Source organism: Kogia breviceps, chromosome 4, assembly GCF_026419965.1.
Source record: "Kogia breviceps isolate mKogBre1 chromosome 4, mKogBre1 haplotype 1, whole genome shotgun sequence".
Classification (NCBI taxonomy): Eukaryota; Metazoa; Chordata; class Mammalia; order Artiodactyla; family Physeteridae; genus Kogia; species Kogia breviceps.
Window position 1 is genome coordinate 63,989,203 of NC_081313.1, and position 26,468 is coordinate 64,015,670.

The 26,468-nt window shown below is 39.1% G+C and overlaps 1 protein-coding gene across 7 annotated transcripts in view; it reads left to right on the forward strand.

The window, feature by feature from the left end:
- The first annotated feature begins 1,241 nt into the window (after nt 1-1,241).
- RASGRF2 (Ras protein specific guanine nucleotide releasing factor 2) overlaps nt 1,242-26,468 on the forward strand; it is a 244,035-nt gene continuing 218,808 nt past the window's right edge. For 6 of the 7 annotated variants that reach the window (XM_059060646.2, XM_059060648.2, XM_067031237.1 and 3 more), the window contains exon 1: nt 1,255-1,627. In XM_059060646.2, coding sequence (XP_058916629.1) covers nt 1,340-1,627 — 288 coding nt within the window. In that variant the 5' untranslated portion in view covers nt 1,255-1,339. Of the gene's footprint in view, nt 1,628-26,468 lie in introns of all 7 variants that reach the window. The other variant, XM_059060647.2, reaches the window with a different exon arrangement.

A 26,468-nucleotide genomic window follows, 5' to 3' on the forward strand; every position in this document is an offset into this window, starting at 1 on the left:
CAGGTGAGTGTGTTGTATGTGTCAGTGGGTTTGTGGAAGTGTATGAATTTGCATGAATGTGTATTTGTATGTTTGTGACTGCTTGTGTATGAATGTTATTTGTGTGTACTTTTGAGTGAATGTGTTCGTGCATTTGTGTGTTCATGTGTGTGCGTTCATATATGTGTTTGTATACGATCATTTGTCTGTGAGAGTGTATGACCATGAATGTGTGACTATAAACGTGTTGTGTATGGGTATTTGTATGCAGTTTGTATGGGTGTGTGTATGAGTGTAAAAGTGTGCATGTGTCTATATTGTGTGTGTGAGTTTGGTTGAATGTGTGGATGAGTGTATGATTTGTGTGTGCAGATGTGTGTGTTTGGGTGAGCGTGTCAGTGTGTGCATGTGTGTGGTTGCCTACGTGTGTATTTGTAAATGGGTTTGTATTTGTGTGTGTAGGAATGCACGTTGTGGGTGTTATTTTGTATATATGTGAGTGCATAATTTTCTGTGTGCTTAAGTATTGCGTTGTGTGCGAATATATTTGTGTGTTTTGGAGTGTGTGGTGTCTGTGACTGTATTTGTGTGTTCCTGTTTGTATGCGTGTGAGAGTGCAATTGTGCAAACACAAGCGTTTGTGTTGGGACTGTGCGCACCCTGTGAGTGTGCATTTGCCTGTGTTTGTGAGTCTATATACTTTGTGTGTGTGTGTGTGTGTGTGTGCGCGTGCGATAGAGAGCGCGTGTGAGCGGGTGTGTGCGGTCGCCGCACGCCTCCACCTCTGCGCGAACCGCCCCTTCGCAGCCCGAGCAGAGGCAGCGGCCTGGCCGGCGGGCGAGGGAGGGACGCGCGCCGCGGTTAAGCGGGCTGCGCCGCCGTCACCGCCGCCGCGCTGACTTTGCCCTTTAAATCGGTCTCCAAGCCGATTACAGCTGATCTCCCACGTGACGTTTTACCTTCTGTCTCCCGGAGCGAGTTGCCCGAGGACAGTCCTCCACAGGCTGCAGCGCTTCGCGCCGCCCCAGACCGCCGCGGGGGCTCGGGCTCCCGCAACTTTGGGCAAAGCAACGGCCGGCCGCCCGCCCGCCCTCGCGGCGCCACTCTCCACGCGGGCGTCGGGGGCTCCGGGGGCTTCGCTCGGCCGGGAGGGCGGCGGTGGCGGAAGACAACGTGCCCCGGCCACAGCCCGGCGCCCCTCGGACCCGCGCCGCGCCGCGCCCGGAAGGCCGACGGCGAGCCCTGTGCGCGGCGCCCGGAAAGGGGGAGTCCTCCGCCGTCGGGAGCCGAGCGGGCGCGCCTTCGGACGAGCCGGCGGGAGATGGCCGCGAGGCAGCGGTGAGCCCCCGGCGCCCTCACCATGCAGAAGAGCGTGCGCTACAACGAGGGGCACGCCCTGTACCTGGCCTTCCTAGCCCGCAAAGAGGGCACCAAGCGCGGCTTCCTGAGCAAGAAGGCAACCGAGGCGAGCCGCTGGCACGAAAAGTGGTTCGCCCTCTACCAGAATGTGCTCTTCTACTTTGAGGGCGAGCAGAGCTGCCGCCCGGCGGGCATGTACCTCCTGGAGGGCTGCAGCTGTGAGCGGGCACTCGCGCCGCCCAGGGCCGGGGCCGGGCCGGGCGGCGCCCGGGACGCTCTGGATAAGCAGGTACCACGCGCCATCCCCTCCCCGTCTCCCTGCCTGCGGCCGCGGCAATACCCAGTTCTTCTAAGCCCAGAGTCGGGGGCCCGATCCGACACTGGGACCACCCTCCGAGATTTCGAGATTCCCCTGCGGCGTCTGTGGCAGGACCGCTCCCCTCCTCCCCCTCCCCATCTCCATCCCCGCCTTGTCCTCCATCTCCTCGTGATCCGTTGGAATAGGGGCTCGGCTTTATATTTTCCGAGACCCTGAAAGCTGTTGGGTCATTGCAGCTTCCTGGCCAACCTTACATTGCTTCTCTGCACCTTGTTCGGAAGGACTTAGTGTGGCGACGTGTGTTGACACCTGTTGGATTTAGATTGGCAAGACGGAACTAACTTATTTGGAAAAGTTTGGTTTCTCCGTCACCTGGCTAGTGAGTGTAGGTTTCTTTGCCTGCAGTTGTTTGATCAATGGCTGTGCAGGGAACAAGCGGGGCTCCCAGGACGGACGGGGACTTTCTGTTGGTCACTTTAAATCTGTCTTTGTGGTTTATGTCAGTTTACTTTAACATTTGGCCTGCTGTGTCTAATTATGAGGGTAAATGTGTATCCGTTTCCCTCAGGAATAATATTTGGTAGCCACATTCCTGCTATGTGTAAATATGCGGGCATTTTTAAAGAATGCTTCTGTATACTTTTAAATGAATGCTTTGAAAATGAATGTGACCTTTTTATTCTGGGTCATAATTTTAGTAGTTTGGCTATGTTTTGCACTTAGGGAGGAAAAAGCCCTCCAGATTTAGTAACTCCCGCCCCCCGCCTCCCATTCCTGCAAGTGCGAAATTTGTATTTTTTTCAATCACCATTTCTTATTAAAGTTAAAGCAGACTAATTTTATGCTCCCAAACGTTCTCACTTTGCTTCTAAATCTCCACCTAAAAAGAAGAGGCTGATGGTCTTCGTTGTTGCATAAAAATTTTCAGCAGCTTAATTTTCCATGTAAGTCAGGCCAGCTTCTACTGAAAATCCCGGAGGGCGGCTGTGAGAGGTGCTAGCGATGGAAAGATGAGTAAGATGCCTACATAACCCCTGGGGGCTCATAAAACAATGTGTAAAATTAAGAGGAGCTAAAACTAGATCAACCAGAAGTTTGATTTTTTTCACTTTGGTTTCACTATAAATCATTCAGACTTAACTGATTAAACTTGGTATAACACTTATACATCCGAAAATTTAAAAATATTCCCTTTGGTTTTTGAGAGCATGTTGAGAGTTCTTTGAAAAACTTATTTCCAGTTTTGTATATATAGATACTGGAAATATAAGTTTACGTTTCAAGTCAGGCATTTTAGAAATTAAACTGAGAGCAGGAGGAGGGGTTTTGAGGAAATAGGTAGAGACTTTTTTCAGGATCTATTATCTTTTTTCTTTTCCATTGGTGAGGGTTTTTTTTGTTGTTTGTTTTTTTTAAGGCATGTGTTCCAAGGCCCATGGGAGCAAAAACCAGTAGGTTTTTAAAGTGTTATTATGTCTATACTAAAATAGGGTACTTGAAATTATTCTGAAGATACATCATTGACTCAATTACAAATAATTTTTTCTCTTTGTGTTTATAATAATATCAGGAGATAGCCACTTTTGTTATGAGCTGGGAGTGGGGAGTTTTTACCTGTTGCACCTTAACATGGTCGTCTGACCTGTTAACATATGAAAACCAAGATTTTTCTACTTGGAGAATATCCAGACTCTCATCTTCAGGACCATTTTCTTTAAACCATACTGAATAAAGAAATGTAACCTCCAAATAGTTTGACTCTCATGCCACTTTCTAATGGAAGTCCTAAAAAGGTCCCCTGATTAAGAATTTTTTTCTCTGTTTATCATCATACAAGTTATGAGTATTTCTCAATCATTTATACATCTCTTCGAGGTTAGAAATTAGAACCTTTGGTGTTTGTAGTAAAACTGAGATGTAGAGAAGGAAGCACTCCAAAATGGATTAGGTGTTGGATTGGGAAATCTGTCAGTTTGTCTTGTGTTAGACATGCTTCTGTGGCTTGGGTTGGCTTAGCAGACTGATATTTTTTGTGTAACACTGTCTGTCTGTGTTTAAAGAATGAAGAAGAAACTGTGAAGATAAGAAACAAACAAACAAAAGTTTACCTTAAATCTACAGTTTATGCAGGTGGTTCTCTTTCAGGTAATTTGTATTACTAATGTGCTCACTTCATCTCAGGCACCTAGACATGGTGGACCTGTGAAGCTGGCGAGGTAGGGGGTGGATGTGAGGCGCTGAGCAGGGATCCTGTCAAGATCTACTTCTCCAAGTATGCTTCTGGAACTTTCCACATATATGTCTCCATCAACCCCATAAACATACTTGAAGGTTAGGGCTTGAAACGGGACTTAAGGAGGCAGAATGGGCTTCCTCCACCATTTCTGTGTGACTTCTTAAAGGCAAATCTCTTAACATTTCCTCTTTTTTTTCTATTAATGAAATCTGTTTTCAGATGTGTTAATAAAAATTAAGAGTTTGGCTAGGATGATTTCTGAGTTATCTTCCAATAATGACATCTCCTATTTCTAAGATTATAACAGAGAGTGTGAGCTTTTTGCTGTGCACAGGATGTGAAAGACAATTTCACAAGATTTAAAGATTATCAGTCTCTGTAATAAACACTGCATCTGAGTAGTTAAGGCCAAGCAGGTGATTGAAGTGGATATTCTGATAACTCCAGGCAGCAGATGTGCAAAACTATAGAAACATGACTGCTTGAGACAAAGACGTTCTTATCATTCACATTGGAGGGCGACACATTGTAATGATAGTGACAGTTGATGTAATTATTGCTATAAAATGCCTCTAATCATTCTTGCCAGTTTAAATTCTACTTCTTCAAATAATTTAAAAATTCTAATTAACTATGGTAATTTATAAGAAGAAAACATTCATTGGTTTACTTCTTTTAAATAATAATTCAAAGTAAGTTGGTTGACAAAAGAAAATTAAGGTTTTTTCCTTTTTTCTTCTTTCCTTCCATCTTAACTCCCTCTCTCCCTCTCCTCCTCCCTTCCTCCCTCCCTCCTTCCTTCCTTTCTTTGACCATTTTATCTTAAACTGTTTCCAATTAAGAAGAAAAAAGAAAGGTATTTTTCACTTTCCAAATGTGCATAGATTGAAGGAATATTTGCATTGCTCCATTTTCTCAATAGTATCCCAAGATTTCACTTTGGTAGGTCCTTGGGAGATTGCAAGGCTCTCTTATCAACCTTCTATAGCAGCTATTTCTTAGGGATAGTTATGGTGATATAATCAAAATGTGTTCAGTTACGGAAAATTTTAAGTGATGTTCATTTTCTCGAAAATGTGTGTTGATGGTACTTCTTTCTAAAAGAGCTCCTTTTATGGAAAATGAAAAACTTACCTTTTGTTCCAGGTGAAGGTGTTTAAGGAGGAAGGGAATTTGCATGTAGTAAGTACTTTCTATGTGCCAAGCTCAGTGTTATCTTCCATTATTGAATCTAACTTGAACCTCACTTCAGCTCTTGGAGACTGGTAATGTTCTTTCATTTTTACCTATGATAGGACTGAGGCTTAAAGAGTTTTAGGAGATGACCAAAGTCCAACTCTAGGTATGAAGATTGAATAATCTTGAAGAGTGCCTTACTAAGGAGACTATTAAATCCACTGAGGTTCAAGAAATCTCAAATTTGGGTGGAATAGGGGCTGGGGTTGTAATATGTGAATCACTGTTTTGTTTATTCTTATTTCCCCTTAAAAACCATTTACAGGACAGGTTCGATTCTTGAGGAATACAATTGCAGACCATTACATTTTCAAAGAAAAATGAGGTTTATGTTTAAACAGTTTACATGGCATTCGTTTACTTCAGTAAGGAGTCTTTAAAAATATTTGCTCTGAGGGTGAAAATACACATCCCAATTAGCCTGATCTGTTTAAGTGGTTGTATCTGTCTTGCCTGCTAGCAGGAGAGGCATACAGGAACAAAGCCATCTTTACTCTTATTTTCCTGGGAATGTTAAGTGGTTTATTCAGCCTGATTTCAGTTGTTTCAGTGGGGGTGGAGGTGGGTGGTGGGGGGTGGAATATCTCCTTAGTTCTGGAGGTTTAAAGTAGCAGATACTTGTCATATTAGTGCTGAATTAAACATGTTGATTTAATTTTAAAGGGATTAAGGGTTATGTGATTTCCCCTGTCACCTCATTTCTAGCCAGTCATTTTAGCCTTCTACACTTGTCCACCAGCAGAAGATTTTAATCATTTTATCAAATTAGGCGGAGCTGCATGCAAGCCCTGAAATCTTTGTAGAGGGTGGGGAGTGTAGATCATGGGTTTTTGTTCCAGTTCATGTTGTTTAATTGAAGTATAGTAACAAACTCAGTGTTTCCTTTTCAGTGTTTGCTTATTGAACAAATAAAGGGAAAATGGAATAAAAGTATTTGTTAAGTCTTGTAAAACGTTTTAAAATGTAATTTAGGAAAGAAATGATTTATCACTTGAACTTTGTAATCATTCTTCCAATTTAGATTTAAATGAAGAAAAATAACCTATGGATTAGAAAAATATAGTTCTTTTTATCTTGACTACACTAAACCTTACTATTTATATTATTGTACTTATCGTTAAGAATTCTACATAGAAAAATCCATCTTTGATGTGACAGATGTACATAAAAATGAATTTTTATTGGGACAAGTATTTTTCTGTGGGTTTTAATAAGTGAGCGCTAAATGCACTACTGAATGGTGGAAAACCATTCCACCATATCATAGTGTGATAACAAATTTTTTACTTTCAGGAATTAAAATTACTTTCAGGAATTAAAAAATTGATATATTTTTCTTTCATTGGATGATAAGTCCTAAAGTATGTATAATAAGCAAATGTTTCTGGTTTTAGCAAGCAAATATTAGTAGTTTGTTAAAACAGTTGTTGGTATTGCTGTTTGTTTAATGCAGATTATACTTTTTAGTTGACCTTGTTCATATTTTTCAATAAATATGCATGCTGTGTCAGTATAATTTTAATTTTGTAGAATAGAAAAAGCTAGTATTTAAGATTATTTTGTAATGAAATAAACCATATTGACAAATAATATGGATCCACTCAGGTCTGAAATCCTAATTTCACAATTTTAAAGTAGCTTTATGTTTTATGCCTGTTTATGTGTCCTATAAGAAAGGGATATGTGTGTGTATGTTGTGTGTATGTTTATTGAGTTTATCTTCCATCATTAAATATTAAACATTTGTTATATATGTTGGAGTTTATAGGTTTTTATTTGTATCATTAAGACATGTATTTCAAGACATGAGTTGTAAATCCAATCGGTGTACAATTTGGGGTGCTTTATTTTACAGGACTAATTATTTTAAGTTAATCACGGTATAAATTCCTCTCTGAAATTAGTTTATCTTAATTCAAGACTATGTATAGTAAAATCTTAGTTAATATTGAAACAAAACTAGAAACGATATTTGTTAGGTATCAATATAGCACTATGGTAAATGTTTGGTTACTGTATGATATTTGGCCATTATTCTAAAAATTAACCATTATTCCAGAATTATTCATTATATTTCAGTTGGTGTAATTTTCAAATATTAGCTGATTGTGAAGTTAGAAATACATTATTTTGGCTCCACCAAAGGGTATATTTTACCATTTTTGCCCAAGGAATTCAAATATGATTGTGTGTCTATTTTGGGGGGAAAAAAACCAAACAGAAGCAAGTTTTCCTTTTTCTTTTACTTGAGAAAACATTGGTATCATAAAGTGGAACAAGGATGCAGAAAGCACATGTTCTCACACTTTTCCTTTTTACTAGCACTGGAAAAACTTAAGATTCACGAAAAATGAAGATTCAAATCATTTTTCTTAAAACTCCTCATAGTGAATACAAAATGCTTCAAATATACTTTTAGGGAGAGGGCAGGAAAAAAAACCAAGTTTGAGTTGATCTGTGTTTATTTAAATAATATTTCTTTTCTTTTTGAACTGTAAAGGAAGACATGAGAAAGTTGGGGAGGGCTGTATAAGTTACAGCATACAGTAAGTTAACGAAAAATAGAATTCTCATAAGATCTGAGAAGATACAAATAAAACAACTTTAAGAAAAGCTATGCTTAAAAATAAAATTTATTGACCCTTTAGTGCTTCATTTTTTTAAATGTAGGCCATAATTTCTTTAATTAGCTCTTCCCATACTTACCATTGTGACATTGCTGAGACCAATGATGATGGAAACAGCAGGAATCTGAGGGACCCTGGTTACTGATATTTGCATTCTTTTCAGGTTCCTAAAATGTTTTGTTTTGTCATTTTCTGATTTAATGTAGACAATGCTTGATTCATTTCCTGAACTGTATTTATGACTCATGCCATTTGCGTGACTAATGTAAACAGGAGGGTTAGTGCTGTCAAATAGAGGGACGACTGGAAAGCTAGGTTTCCTGGGTTAGAAATGTGGGGATGGGGAGGTAGTAGCCTGGCCTAAGGCTCACTGTGGAGCATCATAACTCTTTACAGAAGGAGTCATAACAAGATAATGTCAGTGTTGCATAGGAATAGGAGGCCACTCATATCCAGTATGAATTTGCTTTCTTTTAACTTTAAGAATATCATTTTCCAGGTCAGATGGTGGTATTGTGTATGGTTCCGTTCAGGAGTTAAACCACGGGGGTTTCAGTCTCCACTCAGCTGCTTACCAGATACATGATGAGCAATTTCTCTTTCTAAGCCTGGACCCCTGCCTGTGATGGGGATCACGATAGTACCTACATCATCCAGTTGTTGGGAGACTCATAGGCAACAGTCCATGCCAAGCTCTCAACACAGGGCCCAGCACATACATAGCACATTTGTCAGCTGGTGTTTTTATTACTCCCTTTCTAACATAATTCTTTTTTGATTTTCTTCTTGTTGCTTTCATTTCTAGGGTCACTTAGGTGTTTTTTCCCTTCCTTCCTCTTTAAAAAATACTTTTAATTTAATACGGACAAAATAGAACAGTTTAGGGAACACCAATATATTCATTGTCCAGCTTCAACAATCTTCAGCTTTCTGCTTTCTTGTTATCTCTGTTTTTCTCCACACATGCCTTTTGTTGTTGTAGTTGTTCGACTATCTTAAAGCAAATCCCAGACATCATTATTTCACTTGTAAATAAGGAAGTTTTTGGTGTTTGGCATAGCTCTTGTTTGGCGCTGAAGATTGTACTAGGTGTAGCTCTGAAAAGAACGATCTGGGAAATAGTTTGTAATGTGTTTCTCTTTTAATGTGTGTTACTGTAATTGTCATCATCTTTTTGTTTCTTTGATATCATTTTAAAGGAGAAAGCTTGATGGCCCCTTTATCTCTGCTTTTACTGCTTCAGTTCTCACTGCAGCATCTCTTATTCACTCAGTATATTCAAGCTCGTCTTTCTGTGAGAGAGAATCTGATTGACTCAGTTCACATTTTGGGGACTAGACAAGACCCTTGGTCTCTGACTGGTCCATAAATTGGCTGTCAGACAGCAGGGACTGTGGGTGAGGGATTTTCATGGAAAGTTTGGTGGGTGTAAGAGACATTATTATTGACATGTCCAGTGTATTCATCAAGCTAGTAAATATTATTTTCACCAACTAATATTTATGCATTTAAGCCAACTTCTTTTCCTTCAGTAGTAGCTGTACATCCTTACCTTATCAATAAGATCTTTCCAGTAAGACAGTTTCTGTCCTCTGGTCCTGATAGGCCTCCTGTGTTGCTAAGGGTTCATGTTCATAATTTCTCTTTACTTTCTTAATACTTTAATATTAAAAATTATTTGAATGTTGTTCTTTTAACAGTAACTTAAGCATATTTTTCAAAGTATAGCATACATATAGAAAAGTGCACAAATCATAAGTGTGCTGCTTCCTGAATTTTCAGAAAGTGAATATATTCTTGTAAGCAGCATCCAGATCAAGCCATTGACATGATCAGCCTTCCAGAAACTAACCTCATGTCTATTCCTCTTCAATGCTCCTACCCATGGGTAGCCATCATCCTTACTTCTAACATCATGGATTGCTTTTCCCTGTTTTTGAACTTTGTCATTGACTCATGCAATAAGTACTCTTCTGTGTCAGACTTCTTTCCCTCAACATCATATCTGTGAGATTCATCGATGTCTTTGGGTGTTGTGATTCATTCCTTTTCAGTTTCTTTGTAGTATTCCACTGGATGAGTATACAACAGTTTCTTTATCCATTCTTTATCTACTGTTGATGGAACACTTGGATTGTTTCCAGAATGAAGCTATTACAGATTAATAGGGCTATGGAAATTCTTGTACAGATATTTTGTGCACATACATGTATACATTTCTGTTTGGTATATACCCAGGAATGAATTTGTTTGTTCATAGGACTTATATTCAACTTCAGTAATTACTGCTAAACAGTTTTTCGAAATAGGTATATCAATTTATGTTCCCACTAGCAGTGTATAACAATTCCAGTTGCTCTACATTCTTGCTAATACTTGGTATTATCAGTCTTTTTAGTTTTAAGCATTCTAGTGGGTGTGTAGCAGTATCTCATTTTGGTTTTCATTTTCATTTCTCTGATAATTAGGTTGAACACTTTTTCAGGTATTTCTTGACCATTTGATTGTTCTCTGTTTTGAAGTGCTTGTTCAACCTTTTGCCCAGTTTAAAAAAAAATTGAGTTGTCTTATTGATCTGTAGGAGTTTTAAAATATTAAGTTAAACTCTATGAATTGCCATTTTTGAATGTCAAAAATAATTGAACATCATCTTGTTCATCCTAGTATATATGAAGACACGAGTCCTTTGTCAGTTAAATGTATTGGAAATATTTTCTCCTACTCTGGTTTGCCTTTCTACTTTCTTACAGGTGTCATTTGATGAAGAGAAGTTTAAAACTTTAATGTCATATAAACTATCTGTCTTATTCTTTGTGGCATTTTTCTGCCCATGAAATGAATGGGGTTGGGGACAGCATCCGGAGGTGCTTTGTGTAGAAGGTGCAGGAGCTGGGGCCTTCCCTTTCTGCTCTGTGGTCAAAGCAATCAAGTGCATCACAAAAGATGCAGCAGTAAGTAATACAGAATGCACTTGCAGCAGCTTTGGACTGCCACACCAGGATGTTTTCCCTTTGGAGGAAGGCTCCAGGGGCAATTCAAAAAGACAAAAAAATCATAATGTTCTTTTCTCCCTCATACCTTCTAGGGTCTGAGGTGTTCCCTCCTCAGGTGTTGGGTTGTTGCTCTTCCTCTAGAGATGCATAGATGTATATGCACCAAAGACTTGTAAAAGAATTTTCATAGCAGTGTTATTCACAAAACTGGGTGTCCCATTTCAGAAGCTCTAACTTCACTTTGTTTCCAGTCATCCCCAACTTGCACCTACACCTTTCGTCTGGAAGGGTCAGGTGCAAGAGGGACAAGGTACTTTTATAAAACTTAACCACAGTTAAGCTTGAATCCCTGACACCCCCTTTCAGCTCTGCTGCCACCTGTAGGTTGTGTCATCTAAGCTGGCCTGGGGGTGCTGTTAGGGAAATAAAAATGCATCATGCCCAGCGCTGGTCAAGACAGAATCCTCAGTTTTCAAAATATATCTGTATAATGCCCTATAATTCTTCCCCTTTTGTCCTGATCATTACCCAGGAAGTGGCCAAGAAGGGATGACCCCTTTCTTGGAATACCTGCACTCACTGATCAAACTGCCTTACTAAAGTATATGGGCCAGGAGGGAATGAGGGAGAAAGGGTTGGACAGTCAGTCCATTGTTGAGTATACAGATTAGTTTCAAGGGCCACAGTGGTGTGACTGGAAACAGCTAACCAGTAACCTAAAAAAGTATCACCAGTGGTGAGGTAGCATTGCTAGTCCTGAGAGGGCTTTGAATGTCTGGTGTAGCCAATCTACTAGGAGTGGGAGGGGTTGCACCCCTTGTGACGTGGCCTTCCCATTGTGAGACAAATGGGTCAACTTTTGGCAGGTGTCACAAGTCTGCTCTGCAGTGGTAGCCTTTTGCATTAGAAACAGAGTCAGGCTGCAGCACAGCTTGGTTCCAGTTGATTCCACAGCCCTTGATTCCACAGTCCTTCCTGTGGACATCTACATGACTGATCCATACAGTTCAGTCAGCAGACATGGATTGTTCCCAGGTTCATGTTTCCAAAGAAGGGTCTCTTTAATCTTACAGTCTATAGTTTTCCAAGTGACAGACCAAACAGCTCTGCCATTGGCACCAGCCCCAAAGTCTGAGCCCTACCCTCTGACTGGAGCAACTACATCTGCTTTTTCTTCTGCATAGCTGACACTGAGGCTGACTAGCCACAGCACCCCAATGGATACCATTGGGTTTCAGCTTAGCCAAACCATCAATGAACCGGGCCCAGATATTTAGGGAATTCCTGTGAATCAAGGACCCTATTGAATCAGTGGCTTTGCCTCAGGTAGCAGAGCAGATAAAGTTCTCCACAGAGAGATACTTGCTACTTTTTAAAATGTAAAGCTGAGATGCTTCTGGGGCCGGACCAGCTACATTCTTGAATATACCTTTTCCATTGAACAAACAAGGTTGTTCCCACCTTGTTAGTTCTTGGGTCTGAGCTGATTCATCCAAAATGGGAATTTCAGGCTGGAGAGTTACAAGACCTCTATGGGTCAGTTTTGACAAGGACTCAGCTGTAAGCTAATGGTCACCTGCATGCCTTGTAATTTTGTTTTGATGGTGGACATTGTGTGTGAAAAATCAGAGGTAATTTAAGGCTCTGCATGATGTGTTTTCCTTCAGAGAGGATTTACTTTTGCTTTCTTGCAGGCATTAATGTGGGGGTAATTTACACCAATCCATTCTGAGAATGAGCTGATGAAAGTCAGGTTTCAGGTTTGTGAGAACACTATTCCAGTTTGTCCTAATTTCTGAAGTATAGCCTTTCCAAGGTCTTGTCAGGAATTCTGGGTATTTACATAACCCCTTCCTCCTTGGTCTCTTACATGCCCCATGGGATGGCCAAAAACTCAGTGCTGATTTCCAGCCTCTTAATTGCTGCTTTCTGCCTGGTGTCTTAGCCTCTTGGCTCTGTACTACTTAGAAATTGGCAAATTCCTGGAGTGGAACAACTTCAAAGACTGTCAGGCCCACTAGTTGACTTCCCTTCTCTAGGATGTCTTTACTCCTTAGATACCTTAGACCTTAACAAGATCCTGGCTGCCTTGGTAGCTCACTGATGCTTTCAAATGGATTATTTTGTGTGTGTGTGTGTGTGTATGTATGTGTGTGTGTGTTGTGTGCAGCTTTTCTAATTGTTCTTAGTGTGTGTGTGTTGGAGTGGTAGGTGAGGGTCTTTAATAAGCTACCTGGTCATTACCACTTAGAAATGAGTTTTAATAGTGAGTCTAAAAATGAGTGAAACTCCTTTCAAAGCAGTGGAAAAGTTATCTCGTTTCTTTTTTCTGGAAATTTATCTGTTAATTATTTCTAATTTAGTAATGATAAAATACTAAGAAGTCAAATCACAACTGGCCCTTATTTTGTCAATTTAATTCAGAGCATCTTTGAATATGGTGTTTTTGAAGAAAATAAAACAAAAAATTCATTTTGTAGTCATAAGATTTTTTTACAGATGTTTATCTTTATCCCACTACAGAGTGGTGAGGTGTATGTTTTGAGGGTACCGCGGTGTAAGTCCCATTTTATTCCTAACATAGTAGTTTTAGTTTAAACTTTTAGATTGTCTTCTCACATCTGATGTCTGTCTACCATCTATCTAACTATGTGTGTATGTATACCTATCTGTCTATCTATCTATCTATCTTAGTTGATGAGCGTTTAATTTAAAGCAGTCATCTTTCTCCAGGCATAAGTTAGCCCTTTTTTCTTGGAAAGTAAAACAAAGTAAAATTAGACTATTTCATTTAGGATACTAATTTGTTAGTATTTTATGAATATTGTTTTGTATTATACAATTGTAAGAGTTAGCATTAAATGCTGTTTGGGGGTTAAAGAGCCAAGCACTTTACATATATTATCTCATTTAATCTTCACAACCATCCCGAGATAACGGTATCCTCTTTATTTTACAGATAAGAATACTGAGGCTTTAGTGGTTTAGTAATTCTCCCAGGGAAAAATTTAACTAAACTTGGTTATTAATAGAGCCTAGTTGAGTGACTTAGCATTTGTTGATCTTGGCCCTCAACTAGGAGCTAGAAATATATAACCAGGAGGGAAAAGTTTTTGTCTTCAGTCTCATTCTTCTCTGCCTTGGTACATTTGCAGTTTAGGTGGAAACTTCTCAGTCTGATCTGGCCACATTCATAAAGCCCATAAAGTAAGTTATAGCTTCCACCCAAGGAAACAATATGTTATATATGTTATATGTCAACAAGCAAAGCTATGGGCTCATATTTATCCAAGGGAAGCATTTGAACCAGTTTATGTAACCTCTATAATCTCTATATGCTTGGTCCTGTGCTGATGTGGTGGAGAGTAGGGTGTTGGGGAACAGGTCAGTCTGTTTCCAAAGCATCCCTATCTTTCTCCCGTGCTGCTGATTTCTAGCACAGGCTTCCTTCTTGGTGTCTGCTTAGCACCTTGAGGGGCCCAGTGTTGAAGATGTAGAAGACATATCCCTCCCTGCCATTTCTGACCTTGCCTATGCTATGTCTCTTGACTCTTGATAAGATCGCTTATGTTTTGAAGTGAGTCCACATCCTCAGTGCTTTGATTTATGCTACTGCTTTTGGCTACTAGGCCTAACTGGATTGTAGTCTCTCCTGACCCAGAGCAGCAAATACTGTTGTCTGAAACATGAGGCAACTGAGAATGGTACTTGCAACTTGTGCCATCAATGTCAATGTGAGCAAAGGAGAAGGCATTTATACATACTCAGTCTTTGTGTTCCAGGCCAAAGTATCTTCTTGTATTTGTTTTGCTGGCAAGTTTCACCTGTTGTCTCTGGAATTGTGCAGTCAAATGGTTGAACCATAGCATCTTGTGATTCTAGTGCCTTAGCTGTAATTTCCTCTGTGAATGTTATTATCCAAGTTCATTTTCCGCATGCCAGTTTAAGCTGAGACCATCCTTCTTCCTGTTCTCCTGCCATGTCCTTGTCTTACAGTGCTGAAGATGCAGTGGCATGCCATCTGGTTAAACGGTACGGAATGCCCAGTACATTGAGGTGAAGTTCTCAAGTTCAAGTTCTAGATTCACCTTTAACAATGTATGGATTCTGAGGCTTAACCATTTCCTCATCTGGAAAATGGGCATGATAATTCCTACCTTGTAAAGAAAGTGGGAATATTAAATTAATTGAGGTAATCTATATGAAAAGTGTTTTTTTTTTTGTAAACTAAAATACTACGAGAATATTACTTCTAAATTCTTTACAATTATATTTTTTCATTTAAGTGAGGGCCGTTTAAACAGCAAATTAATTGAAAGTTTGCTTACTGCAGGTGTGTGTTCTGTTCATTTTATCCATTTTGAGAACCAGATGGCTTCTCTGCCTAGTTTGTTGGCATCTTTGTGAGCCCAAGGTTCTTAAGTTCTATGGAGAATATTTAGTGGATGACAAATTCCTCAAGAAATAGTTGGAAGATTACTTTTACTAAGTGCAGGAGAATATTACCTAAATAGATCAGTGAAGAAAATTTTCTTTGTCATTTAGATACTTTCTGTTGTATAGATCCTTCTGACTGTAATACATATTAAATATAGTAAAGTGAAATTAATAGGTAATTTTTTCTGAAGAAAAATGTAGATAAATTGGTATTTGAGCTTTAAAAAGTTCAGTTTTTTACAGAGAGTGTTTAAAATGTATACTGAAAGATAAATAAATCCACAACTTACATATTTTTCTCCCTTTTGGTATAAATTGCCATGTAAACAGTACATTTTAATTTTTTTTTGTGTGTGTGTGGTACGCGGGCCTCTCACTGCCGTGGCCTCTCCTGCCGCGGAGCGCAGGCTCCGGATGCGCAGGCTCAGCGGCCATGGCTCACGGGCCCAGCTGCTCCGCGGCATGTGGGATCTTCCTGGACCGGGCCACGAACCTGCGTCCCCTGCTTCGGCAGGCGGACTCTCAACCACTGCGCCACCAGGGACGCCCTTAATTTTTATTATTATTGTTTTTTGTTGGTTGTCCTCCTAACTTTTGAAAAAAAATTTTATTGGTGTATAGTTGATTTACAATGTTGTGTTAATTTTAGGTGTACAACAAAGTGAATCAGATATATATATATATATAACTGACTATATATTTTTTCTTTTCAGATTCTTTTTCCATATATGTTATTACAGAGTATTGAGTAGAGTTCCCTGTCCTGTACAGTAGGTCCTTGTTAGTTATCTGTTTTATGTATAGTAGCGTGTATATGTTAATCCTAACCTCCTAATTTAACAGAACATTTTTAAAGCAATTTTTAATTCATAAAAGTAATGTTTCTGGGGATCTAAAGTACACCATGAGGACTTCCCTGGTGGTGCAGTGGTTAAGAGTCCACCTACCAATGCAGGGGACACGTGTTCGAGCCCTGGTCCGGGAAGATCCCACAGGCTGTGGAGCAACTGAGCCCGTGCACCACAACTACTGAGCCTGTGCTCTAGAGGCCGTGAGCCACAACTACTGAAGCCCATGTGCCTAGAGCCCATGCTCCGCAGCAAGAGAAGCCACAGCAATGAGGAGCTCGCGCACCGCATCGAAGAGTAGCCCCTGCTCGCGGCAACTAGAGAAAGCCTGCCTGCAGCAACGAAGACCCAACACAGCAATAAATAAATAAATAAGTAAATAAATAAAGTACACCATGGTGACTATACGATACAGTATTGTATACTTGAAATTAACTATGAGAATAGATCTAAAATGTTCTCACCATGCGCGTGTGCACACACACACCGCACATACACAGTGGTTACTTTGTGAAGTGATGGATTTGTTAGCTAGCCTTATCATGGTAATCATTTCACAATACATAATATATCAAATCATCACATACATTTTAAACTTACACAATGTTATTTGTCAGTTATATCTCAATAAAACTGGGGAAAGAAAGGAAATCAGTGAATGGATATAGATAGTATATATTTTCTGATTCCATGAATTATGTATAGAAGTGATTTGTTATTCTTGCAACATTGTAGCCTAAGTGGATACCAGTCAAAATACCTGCATTCTTATTCCAGTTCTTTGAGAGAATAATTAAGGCACTATATAATTTCTTGAACATTTGGTCAGGGGTAAAAAACAGAGCTTGTTTGTTTGTAAATAATTGAGTGTAAAGGTCTGAGGTTTATGATCTTGAAACTGTCTTGCTAGTGTCTCAGACACTAACTCATGAACCCAAATAGACCTCTACATTAACTAATATCTAATCTTCTATTTTTATGCAGTTGCAATAGAAATTTAAATTATTATTAATTAAAAATTAAATAATGATATAGGTGTGTAACTCTAGCTTTCAAAATGTATTCACATATTTTATCCATTTGATTTCTTAATAACTCTATATTACTTGTGTTTCCTTTACAATTTCTAACTTTTTAGGCACATTATTAAACTTATTAATGAATTATAAAATTCATTTGCTCAAAAAAGGAGTAATGTTTTTGTGTAAAATTTGAAACTCAGAGAACTAAAACATAAGAAAATTAAAATTTCCTGAAATCCCATTCCTCAGAAAAAATTATGTATTGAATTGTTGGAGGATTTCCTTCGAGAGTTTTTTTTCAGTGTATGAATATAATAAATAGACATTTTTAAAGTGGAGCATAATCAAGATCATATTTTATGTATGTAGAGTTTTGGATCTTGATATTTTTTAATTGAACATTATATTGTGAACATTTTGTTTGCCAGTAAATATCTTTGAAAACATTATTTTAGGGCTTCCCTGGTGGCGCAGTGGTTGAGAATCCGCCTGCCGATGCAGGGGATACGGGTTCGTGCCCCGGTCCGGGAAGATCCCACGTGCCGCGGAGCGGCTGGGCCCGTGAGCCATGGCCGCTGAGCCTGTGCGTCCGGAGCCTGCGCTCCGCAACGGGAGAGGCCACAACAGTGAGAGGCCCGCGTACCACAAAAAAAAAAAAAAAGAAAAAACATTATTTTAAATTACTGTACAGCATTCTTTGTCACACAGATGTAAACATTCTCCTGCTATTGGATCTTTAGATTGTTTTACTATTATAAAGTTTTGCTTTGGTATAGTAAGTAATGCTGCAGTGAACATCAGGATGACATTTGTGAAAAAATTGTCAGGGCAGGTGGAGGCATATGCAAACAAATTAACAAACAATAAAGCAGGAAGTGATAGGCAGCCTTTTAACTCTGACCTTAAGGGTATTTTCCCCAACTTCCCCACCTCAATTAAAAGCTGTTTTCTCTAATAAATGCCCCACTTGCATTTCAAGGTCGTTTTGTAACTGGTTAAAAACCCAAGATAAAATGTAAATTTCTGGAATGGAAGTGCAATCTCATCTGTGAGTAAAATACAGAAACAAATATGGCCAAATATGGTAGTCTAATTTGGGGAAATAAAGCTGTAGACCTATGAATGCTTTTTGGTGGGATTTACTTTTCCTAGGGAGTGTTTGTTATGATTAGAGCGCCTAGGATCATGATAAGTGAGCTCCATTTGAATGCATAAAGTAGAAATGCCTAAAATTACCGTATTCCATTGATTTTAAGCATACTTGGATTATAATGTTTTACATTTTCTGAAATTAGAATGTGTTTCCTATCAATATACATATTTGGTTGATGTGGTAATCCTTTTCCTATAAACTTTTACTAATTTATGTTGATTTTATAATACCATTATAGACACAAAGAAAAGTGGGAGGTTTCAGACTAGGATACTTGACATTTGTTTGTGTTTTCAGTGCTCTTTGCTCTATGTGGTTTTTTTAAAAGAATTTTTTTAAATTAATTAATTTATTTTTGGCTGTGTTGGGTCTTAATTGTGGCACGCAGGATCTTTCATTGCGGCGCACGGGCTTCCCTCTAGTTGTGGCGCACGGGCTCCAGAGTGCACATGCTCAGTGGTTGCAGTGTGGGATCTTAGTTCCCTGAGCAGGGATTGAACCGGCGTCCCCTGCATTACAAGATGGATTCTAAACCACTGGACCACCAGGGAAGTCCCTGCTCTATGTGTATTTTCAAGAGCATACAGGTATATGGATGTCTATATTGTATCATATGCTGGGGGCCTTTGACCTTTTGATAATAATTAAATATAAGGATAGGGAATATCATAACCATGTGAGAAAGAGGAAAATTCAGTGCTTGGTTTTTGAAGTGCTTAACTCTAATCTTATCTTGGTTGTTATCTCTTCCTGCAGCCCCACTAAGCCATAAGATCTTTGATTACTAAAATTCAAGATGTTGCTTCTCCATACAACTGCACAATTATCAACTTTTTTGGCAATGAGTCTTCATTTTTCATATTCTTCCATTGTGGTTAGAGAATGACAAATTTGATGGATAATTCTAGCCCATCCTTGAATTGGATTATGTTAATCACCTTTTGTGATTTAAAAAGACCAAGACAAAACAATGAAACCCTCCCTGGTTAGGATACTCATTCTTTCCTACCTTTAATGTTGTTAACAGCTGCCTTGCCTCTTTGGGCTTATTCTTATACTTTCCACTGAGAACATCTCTCATATTCCTGGTGTCCCACCAGCCCACCCCCATCATGCCTCTCCCTGTGGCTTTTGATAATGAGAATAATTTTGGCCCCAAACAGAACTTCTGAAAGAATGCCGTTGATCTTCTTATGTCCCTTATTTTAAAACTTGTACACTGCTGTGAATTTAAATAAATGGGCTTTCTGGTTTTGCTGTTTAGACAAAACATTAATATATTTATTCTTATTGAGGTGTAGTTAATTTACAATGTGTTAGTTTCAAGTGTATAGCAAAGTGATTCAGTTATATATATATGTGTGTGTGTGTGTGTGTGTGTGTGTGTATATATATATATATATATATATATATATATATATATTCTTTTTCAGACTTTTTTCCACTATAGGTTATTACAAGATATTGAGTATAATTCCCAGTGCTATACAGTAGGTCATTGTTATTTACGTATTTTGTATATAGTAGTGTGTATATGTTAATTCCAACCTCCTAATTTATCTGCCCTCTTTCCACCCACTATCCCATTTGGTAACCGTAAATTTGTCTTCTATGTATGTGAGTCTATTTCTGTTTTGTAAATAAGTTCATTTGTATCAGTTTTTTAGATTCCACAAATAAGTGATATCATATGATATTTGTCTTTCTCTCTTTGACTTACATCACTTAATATGATAAACTCTAGGTCTATCCATGTTGCTGCAAATGGCATTGTTTCATTCTTTTTTATGGCTGAGTAATATTCCATTGTATACATGTACCACATCTTCTTTATCCATTCATCTTTTGATGGACATTTAGGTTGCTAGATGAAACATTTTATTTGAAGATTATTTTAGGGTCCTGGAAGGCAAGTTTGTTTGGAGACTCTCTGTCACATTGAATAAAGGAGGAAAATCCATTGCCTTTTCACCTGGCAGTCTTGTTGGCTAGCAAAGTAGGATGCTTCCAGAGAGTCCACTCACCACACCCCCTGTGCACCCAGTTCCCAAATTTCTCAGGATTGCTGCTCATGACATCAGAGTTAAGCCCAACCAGGTGTTTCCTAGATACTTTCTAATCTCTTTTGCACATTTGTCTAAAAGTTACTTAAAGTTTTGGAGCTGTGTTTTTATATATCAGTAGTGTTACTGTAGTCCCAATACACCAACACTATTTACTTACACTAGTTACAAAGTGAAAACCTTCCATTTTTAAAAAAAATTTTTTGATGTGGACCATTTTTAAAGTCTTTATTGAATTTGGTACAATATTGCTTCTATTTTATGATTTGGTTTTATTGGCGGCAAGGCATGTGGGATCTTAGCTCCCTGACCAGGGATTGAACCCACACCCCCTGCACTGGAAGGCGAAGTCTTAACCACTGGACTGCCAGGGAAGTCTCTGCTATTTTAGATTTTATTAAGACTTGTTTTTGTTATTCTTCATACTGTTTGGCTAAATTGATATCATAGCATGGGTTCCAAGTTTTCTAGGACAATCTTGATCTAAAATATTCTACCTCTATGGTCCCATGAAAGCATTTGGGTTTTCAGATCATGAGGTCATGATTTGCTTTGGAAATTACGGTACCTGTACTTCCTGATAGCTTTGAAAAAATTTACGAAATGCTGGTTAGACTCTTAAATGGCATTCTCAGCAGTACATGTGGTACAGCTGAGATGGAAAAGAGACTCTTACAACAAGAGTTGTATTTGTTGTTACTGAAGCTTGTGTGTGTGTGTGTGTGTGTGTGTGTGTGTGTGTGTGTGTAAGAGGTATCCCAGACAGTTCCTTTCTCATTCTAAAAAGTGCTTTTTTAAAACAAAGCTTCTAGTTTCAATGGGAAAATTACAATATTAAATTTGTCTTCAGAGAACAATTACTTAAAGGATAAAGTGTGTCATAAAGAGAAATAGAAGTTTGACCATGAATTAATTCACTAGCACTGGGGCATTATTACAATGATGTGACTCGTGCTGTAAAATGATAAATCAGGACAAGGGTTAGGTTGGCTTTTCTGCCCATGAAGGCTTGAATATATATTTTCACTCAGGTGTCCTTAGGAGGCCTGAATGTGCTCACAAGCCAGATACCCCTGCATCAGAGCCCAGGCACTTCATTCCTTCCTTTTTTCACTAAGCAGGTTTTGAGCATTTGCTGCACAGTACTGTACTGAGGCCTATGAATGAAGTTTCAGGTCTAGTCCCTGATCCTGGAAGTGCCTGTCTAGAGGGGAGGGTAGGTGGTGTATTTGAAGGAGTTCTCTGAGGATGTGTGAGGCTTACTAAAAGCCGTATGTGATCAGGGGGTGAGGAAGACCTTTCTGGTTTTGTGGCCAGAGAGGATTGCAGGCATATCTGAAGTCCTTGGTCCTTGACAGAGGAACCAAGTTTAACTGGTAGGAAGAAGGAAGAGCTAAGGTCACTTTGGCTTAAGCTGGGAGATTTAGGTTCAAGCTGGGAGTAACATTTGGGCAAGACCAGAAAAGCAGATGGGGCAGACCACACTCATTTGCTTGTAAGTTGTGGAGAGACTTGGAGGGACACCAGTGTGGAGAGGGGAGAGGCAGGGGGGAGTTGAAAAGGCAATCTGGCATGGTGTTCGTGGAAAATGGAACAAGGAAAGATGGGCGCCTGAGAAAGAACCTAGGAATTTGATTCTATTATTAATAAGGTTTACTGTGAGGAATTTTTCCTGATATCAAACAGGGCTTTACAAAATTAGATCAGAGCAGTATCTCTCAAAGAGAGCCATGTGTTATGAGAAATATCCACTTGTGTGCCTTGGTGTTTATCACTTGTTAAAATGGATTCACACCAGAGAAGTGTGGGAGAAAGCTGAGTTATCCAAAGTGAAGCACGTTTCTTCATGACAGGATTTCTCAGAATCTTTGCAATGCAAATGGCCTTGTTAATTCTCCCTTACTTGATAGTCTTTTCTAGAACCAAGGTAGGCTGGCACAGTGAGCCGCAGAGGCCAAGCTGTGGCACGCCCCTGGGCCCCTGTTCCCCCTCTGGCCTACTTTGGTTGCCAACACGTTGGGGTCTTCTCTGTGGCAAATGCAGGGCACCGGATGGTGGAATCTCTGTCTAGGAATCTCAGCTGCTGAGTCTCTTCTGTTCTAGCCACCTGTCCAAATGGCAATGACCTGGGTACTCAGAAGGAGACAAGGGCTCACTGGAATCCAGGTTATAGTGTCAGCAGTGTCCCTGTCCACCTTTGGGCCAGTTGTGTTCAGCTTGAAAATGTTTCCAGTTGAGGGCACTTGGGTGCAAAGCTGCTCACCACCCTGGATGGGCCACCCAGGCAAAAGGTGCTATTTAAGTACTTACACAATATCCTCGATTTTGCCTCTTGGCCTGCAAAGCCTAAAATAATTACTATCTGGCCCTTTACAGAAAAAGCTTGCCTATCCATTGTGGTAGCCACCAGTCTTATGTGGCTTTTAAGCATTTAGAATGTAGCTAGACTGAATTGAGATGTGCTATACATATTTACACTTACACATTCTGGAATTTGAAGACTCGGTACCAAAAAAAAGAACATAAAATATCTCAATAATTCTTTTTTTATTTGATCAGATGGTGAAAGGATATTTTAGATACACTGGGTCAGATAAAATGCATTATTAAAATTAGTTTCACCTGTTTCTCTTTCCTTTGTTTCCACGCGGCCACTAGCAAATTTAAAATTACACGTGTGGCTTGTATTTAAGATGCACATTATATTTCTATTGTATAGTGCTGACTATAGCATAGCACCCAAGTTTATTGCCCACAGAGCTCTTTCTTTAAGGAGTCTCTTAAATAAACCTAGTTGGTTTCTCTTGGGGCACAAGTTTAGCAAACAGAGCCCTAAGCGTATTCTAGTTTGAGGGTTTGTGTTTTGTTGACAGCCAAGCTATAGTTTAATACATGTAAACTCTTACCGTTAAATAAAGATACATACTTTCCTTTGTGTTTTTCCAATACAGATATATTTATTATTTTATATTTTACTTTAAATCAGGTATTCACTTATTATTCTCATTATGTATGTTTTAAACAATCTATGAGCTATATATTTCCTGTGATATAAAAATCATGACCTTATCATGTCTGCTCTGATTCAGCAACTCCACTTCTAGCCTTCTGTCCTAAGGAAACAATTGAATGAGTGTGCAAAGATGTGTATTTAAGTACTATGCTTATTATTGCCTTTAATGAAGAAAAATTGGAAACAATTTTTGATACCCCACTATAAAGATTGACTACTTAAATTATGGAATATCTGCATAATTATATTGCCAATATAAATGATGGCTATGAATTATTAAAAAGTATTTATAGACAATCAGTATTTTAAAGAGAAATATATGAATTTGTACTTTAAAAATTCTGAAAGAAAGAAAATACGTTCTAATTGTTCATACTGATTCTCTTTGGGGAATTTTGGGTTATCTTAGTTTTCCTCATGCCTATCTATATGGTCTAATTTTCTATAATAGACTTGTATATCTTATGTAATTAAGATGATTGCTTAATCACTTTGTAACTAATGCATTAAATAGCTCCTTGAAAAAGTTCAGCATTCTTAGTGAGCATATTTATGTGGACAGGAATTCATAAAAATAGATTTTGTCATCACATAATGAGGGATATGAGATAAAAAAAGCATTTCCCCCCAGATTCCTCACATACTGCAAACAAATTTTCTTGATATTAAGGTAAGTAGTCATTGGTAGGGAGTAAAGAAGTTACTTTACCTAACAAATAAAGTTCTTACTTGAAAACCTTCCGAGATCTACCCTGGGGTCTTCGCTTCACCACAATTGTGATGGCCGGTGATTTTTCCTCTAAAATAATTTCCTGAAATTTAAAAATGCTTCATGGCTCGTTATTTTAAGTGACCCAGCATAGGAAGGATGTGGAGGGGTGGAGTACCATGGGAACTGATGCCAGTTAATGGAAAAATTGTTTGAAAGTGGACTAAGGTCACCAAAAGTAGCCTAAAGTGATTGCTATTACAAAGCAAAGTTTTTTTTTTTTTTTAATTGTGGCAGGCAAATACAGAGTGTGTGACTGACCTCAATAGGTCTGGATAGTTTTTGGCATTTTGTTTATTTCCATGATGAGGTTCAATCCGGAGAATCAGTTGAAAATGTTAGAAAATTACTTTCACCATAGTAGTTAATAGGTGAACCCCAGCTAGCAAGCAGAGTTCTACAAATGGGATTTACCTTTAACATTCACAATGTTAAGCAAAGTTTCATAGAATCTATTACATGTGCTATTCTGGTATTATATATTTTAAACAATTTATCCATCGCTTCGGCTAAGTTAATGGGAAATAAGTCAATGGCAGTATGTCTATCATTAAAAAATTGCTGATAGGTTCTTTAGATTATTAAGACATTAATGGAGTCAAATGTTACCTGGTCCACCCAGTCAGGTAGTTTGTAATTCTCTGTGCACTTAGCACCTCATACACACGTCTTACAGCTTTGGGATCATTGTGGTTATTATCTATGCATCCGTCTGTGTTCTACTAAACTCTGAGCTCCTTGACCGCCAGAACTGTGTCTTACTTGCTTTTGTATCCCTAGCTACCATTACAAGACATGTAGTTAGTGCCTTTCAGATGTTTATTGAAAGAAGGAAAGTAGGAGAGGAACGTTCTGGATGGTAGAATTATTAATTAATCCCTGTATTCAAAAGGCAGTAGTCTGAATTGCCTCATGCCCCATGCTTTGTGAACACAAGAAAATCCAACAGGCTCTAATTTGGGAGCTTAAGCTACGTATTTTTCAGGGAGAAATCTCTCAGTATTTGTTGAAGCCCATCCTTTTATCTCGCTCCTCACTACTTGAATTCAGACCCTTATCTTACCTAAGTTGCACTTCGTGACCACCACGCCTCCTTTCCAGTCCATCCTCCACATTACCATCACACCTCTCTCTTTAAATTAGTATGATCAGATTATTCTCCTGCTTAATGTCTGTCCTGGCTCCTTGTAACTGCTAGATAATCCTGCCTTCTTTGCAGGACCCTGGAGCCCTCAGTGGTCTGGCCCAGTTACTCCCACTCTCCTCATGTCTGGACCCCAGTCACGCCACACAGAGGTGGTCATCATTCTTTAACAGGCCGTGTGCTTTACTGTGTTCGCTGCTTGAGATGCTCTCCAGCTTCCTATTTCTGCCAGATGCCCTCCTCTTCCATGGAAGACCAGCTCTCTGACCCCACCAGGGAGTTTGCCACACCCTTCCAGTGGTCCCTGTCCAGTGCTTCTCAGCTCTCTGATTTGCCTTATGTATTTGTCTTTTGCTTCTTGACTTCTACTTCAATTCCCATGGCTCGGCTACATTGCTCAAGAAATGGGCGCTCCCATTTACTGAGTGCTGACTGTATGCCAGGCATTTTGTTGACTTGGTTCCCACTGGATCTACAAATCCTTGGGGGCTAACCATTTACCCTGGGCTGAGCATCTAGTCAGGCAGGAGCTCTCCAAATAAAACATATTGGTTGACTGTAGACCTTTCCATCATCTTTTAAAATAAGTAGACAAGTATCCTAAGTCATCTGAATTCAACACTCGTTTTATTTTGACTTCAGGCAAAGACAATTTTTGCAAATACGTTAAGTCGTTGGTCATTGTGTACTGACATCGCTCATTTACTCTGCTAGTTTGTTTTTGAGCAAATCATTGTACACTAGTGGGAAGCAGACCATGGAGGGAACACAGGGATATGGTTTCACATAAAACTAAGAGTATTGCCCCGGAACGCTGAGATGAAAGGAGAATAAAGCCAGAATAATGATGGTGATAAGTGTGAAATGTAGATTCTTTGTTACAGGAAAACCACTGTGAAGTAGCTCATCACAGTTTCATATGACTTGAAATACTTCGTGGCATACATTCTGTTCTCCAACTGCCACCTCCATCACTCCTGTTACTTTTTGCCTCTGTTTTTGATCATGGTGTGAAGTTCCCTTCTTCCATCACTGCCAATCCAGGCAGTGGTTCCTTAGAAAGCTATGTTAGGGATCACCTCCACAGCGCTTCCTGTTATATCTGTCATCTTTCTCTTTATTTCATTTATACCACATTATCATCTCCACTTCTATGTAGCTTTGAAATAAATGCACTTTATGTATATATTTTTATTTTTTATTATTCTGCAAAGTACTTGCAACCAAGGCCAATATCTTATTTTTCTCTTAAGTTATCTGGAGTTCTTAG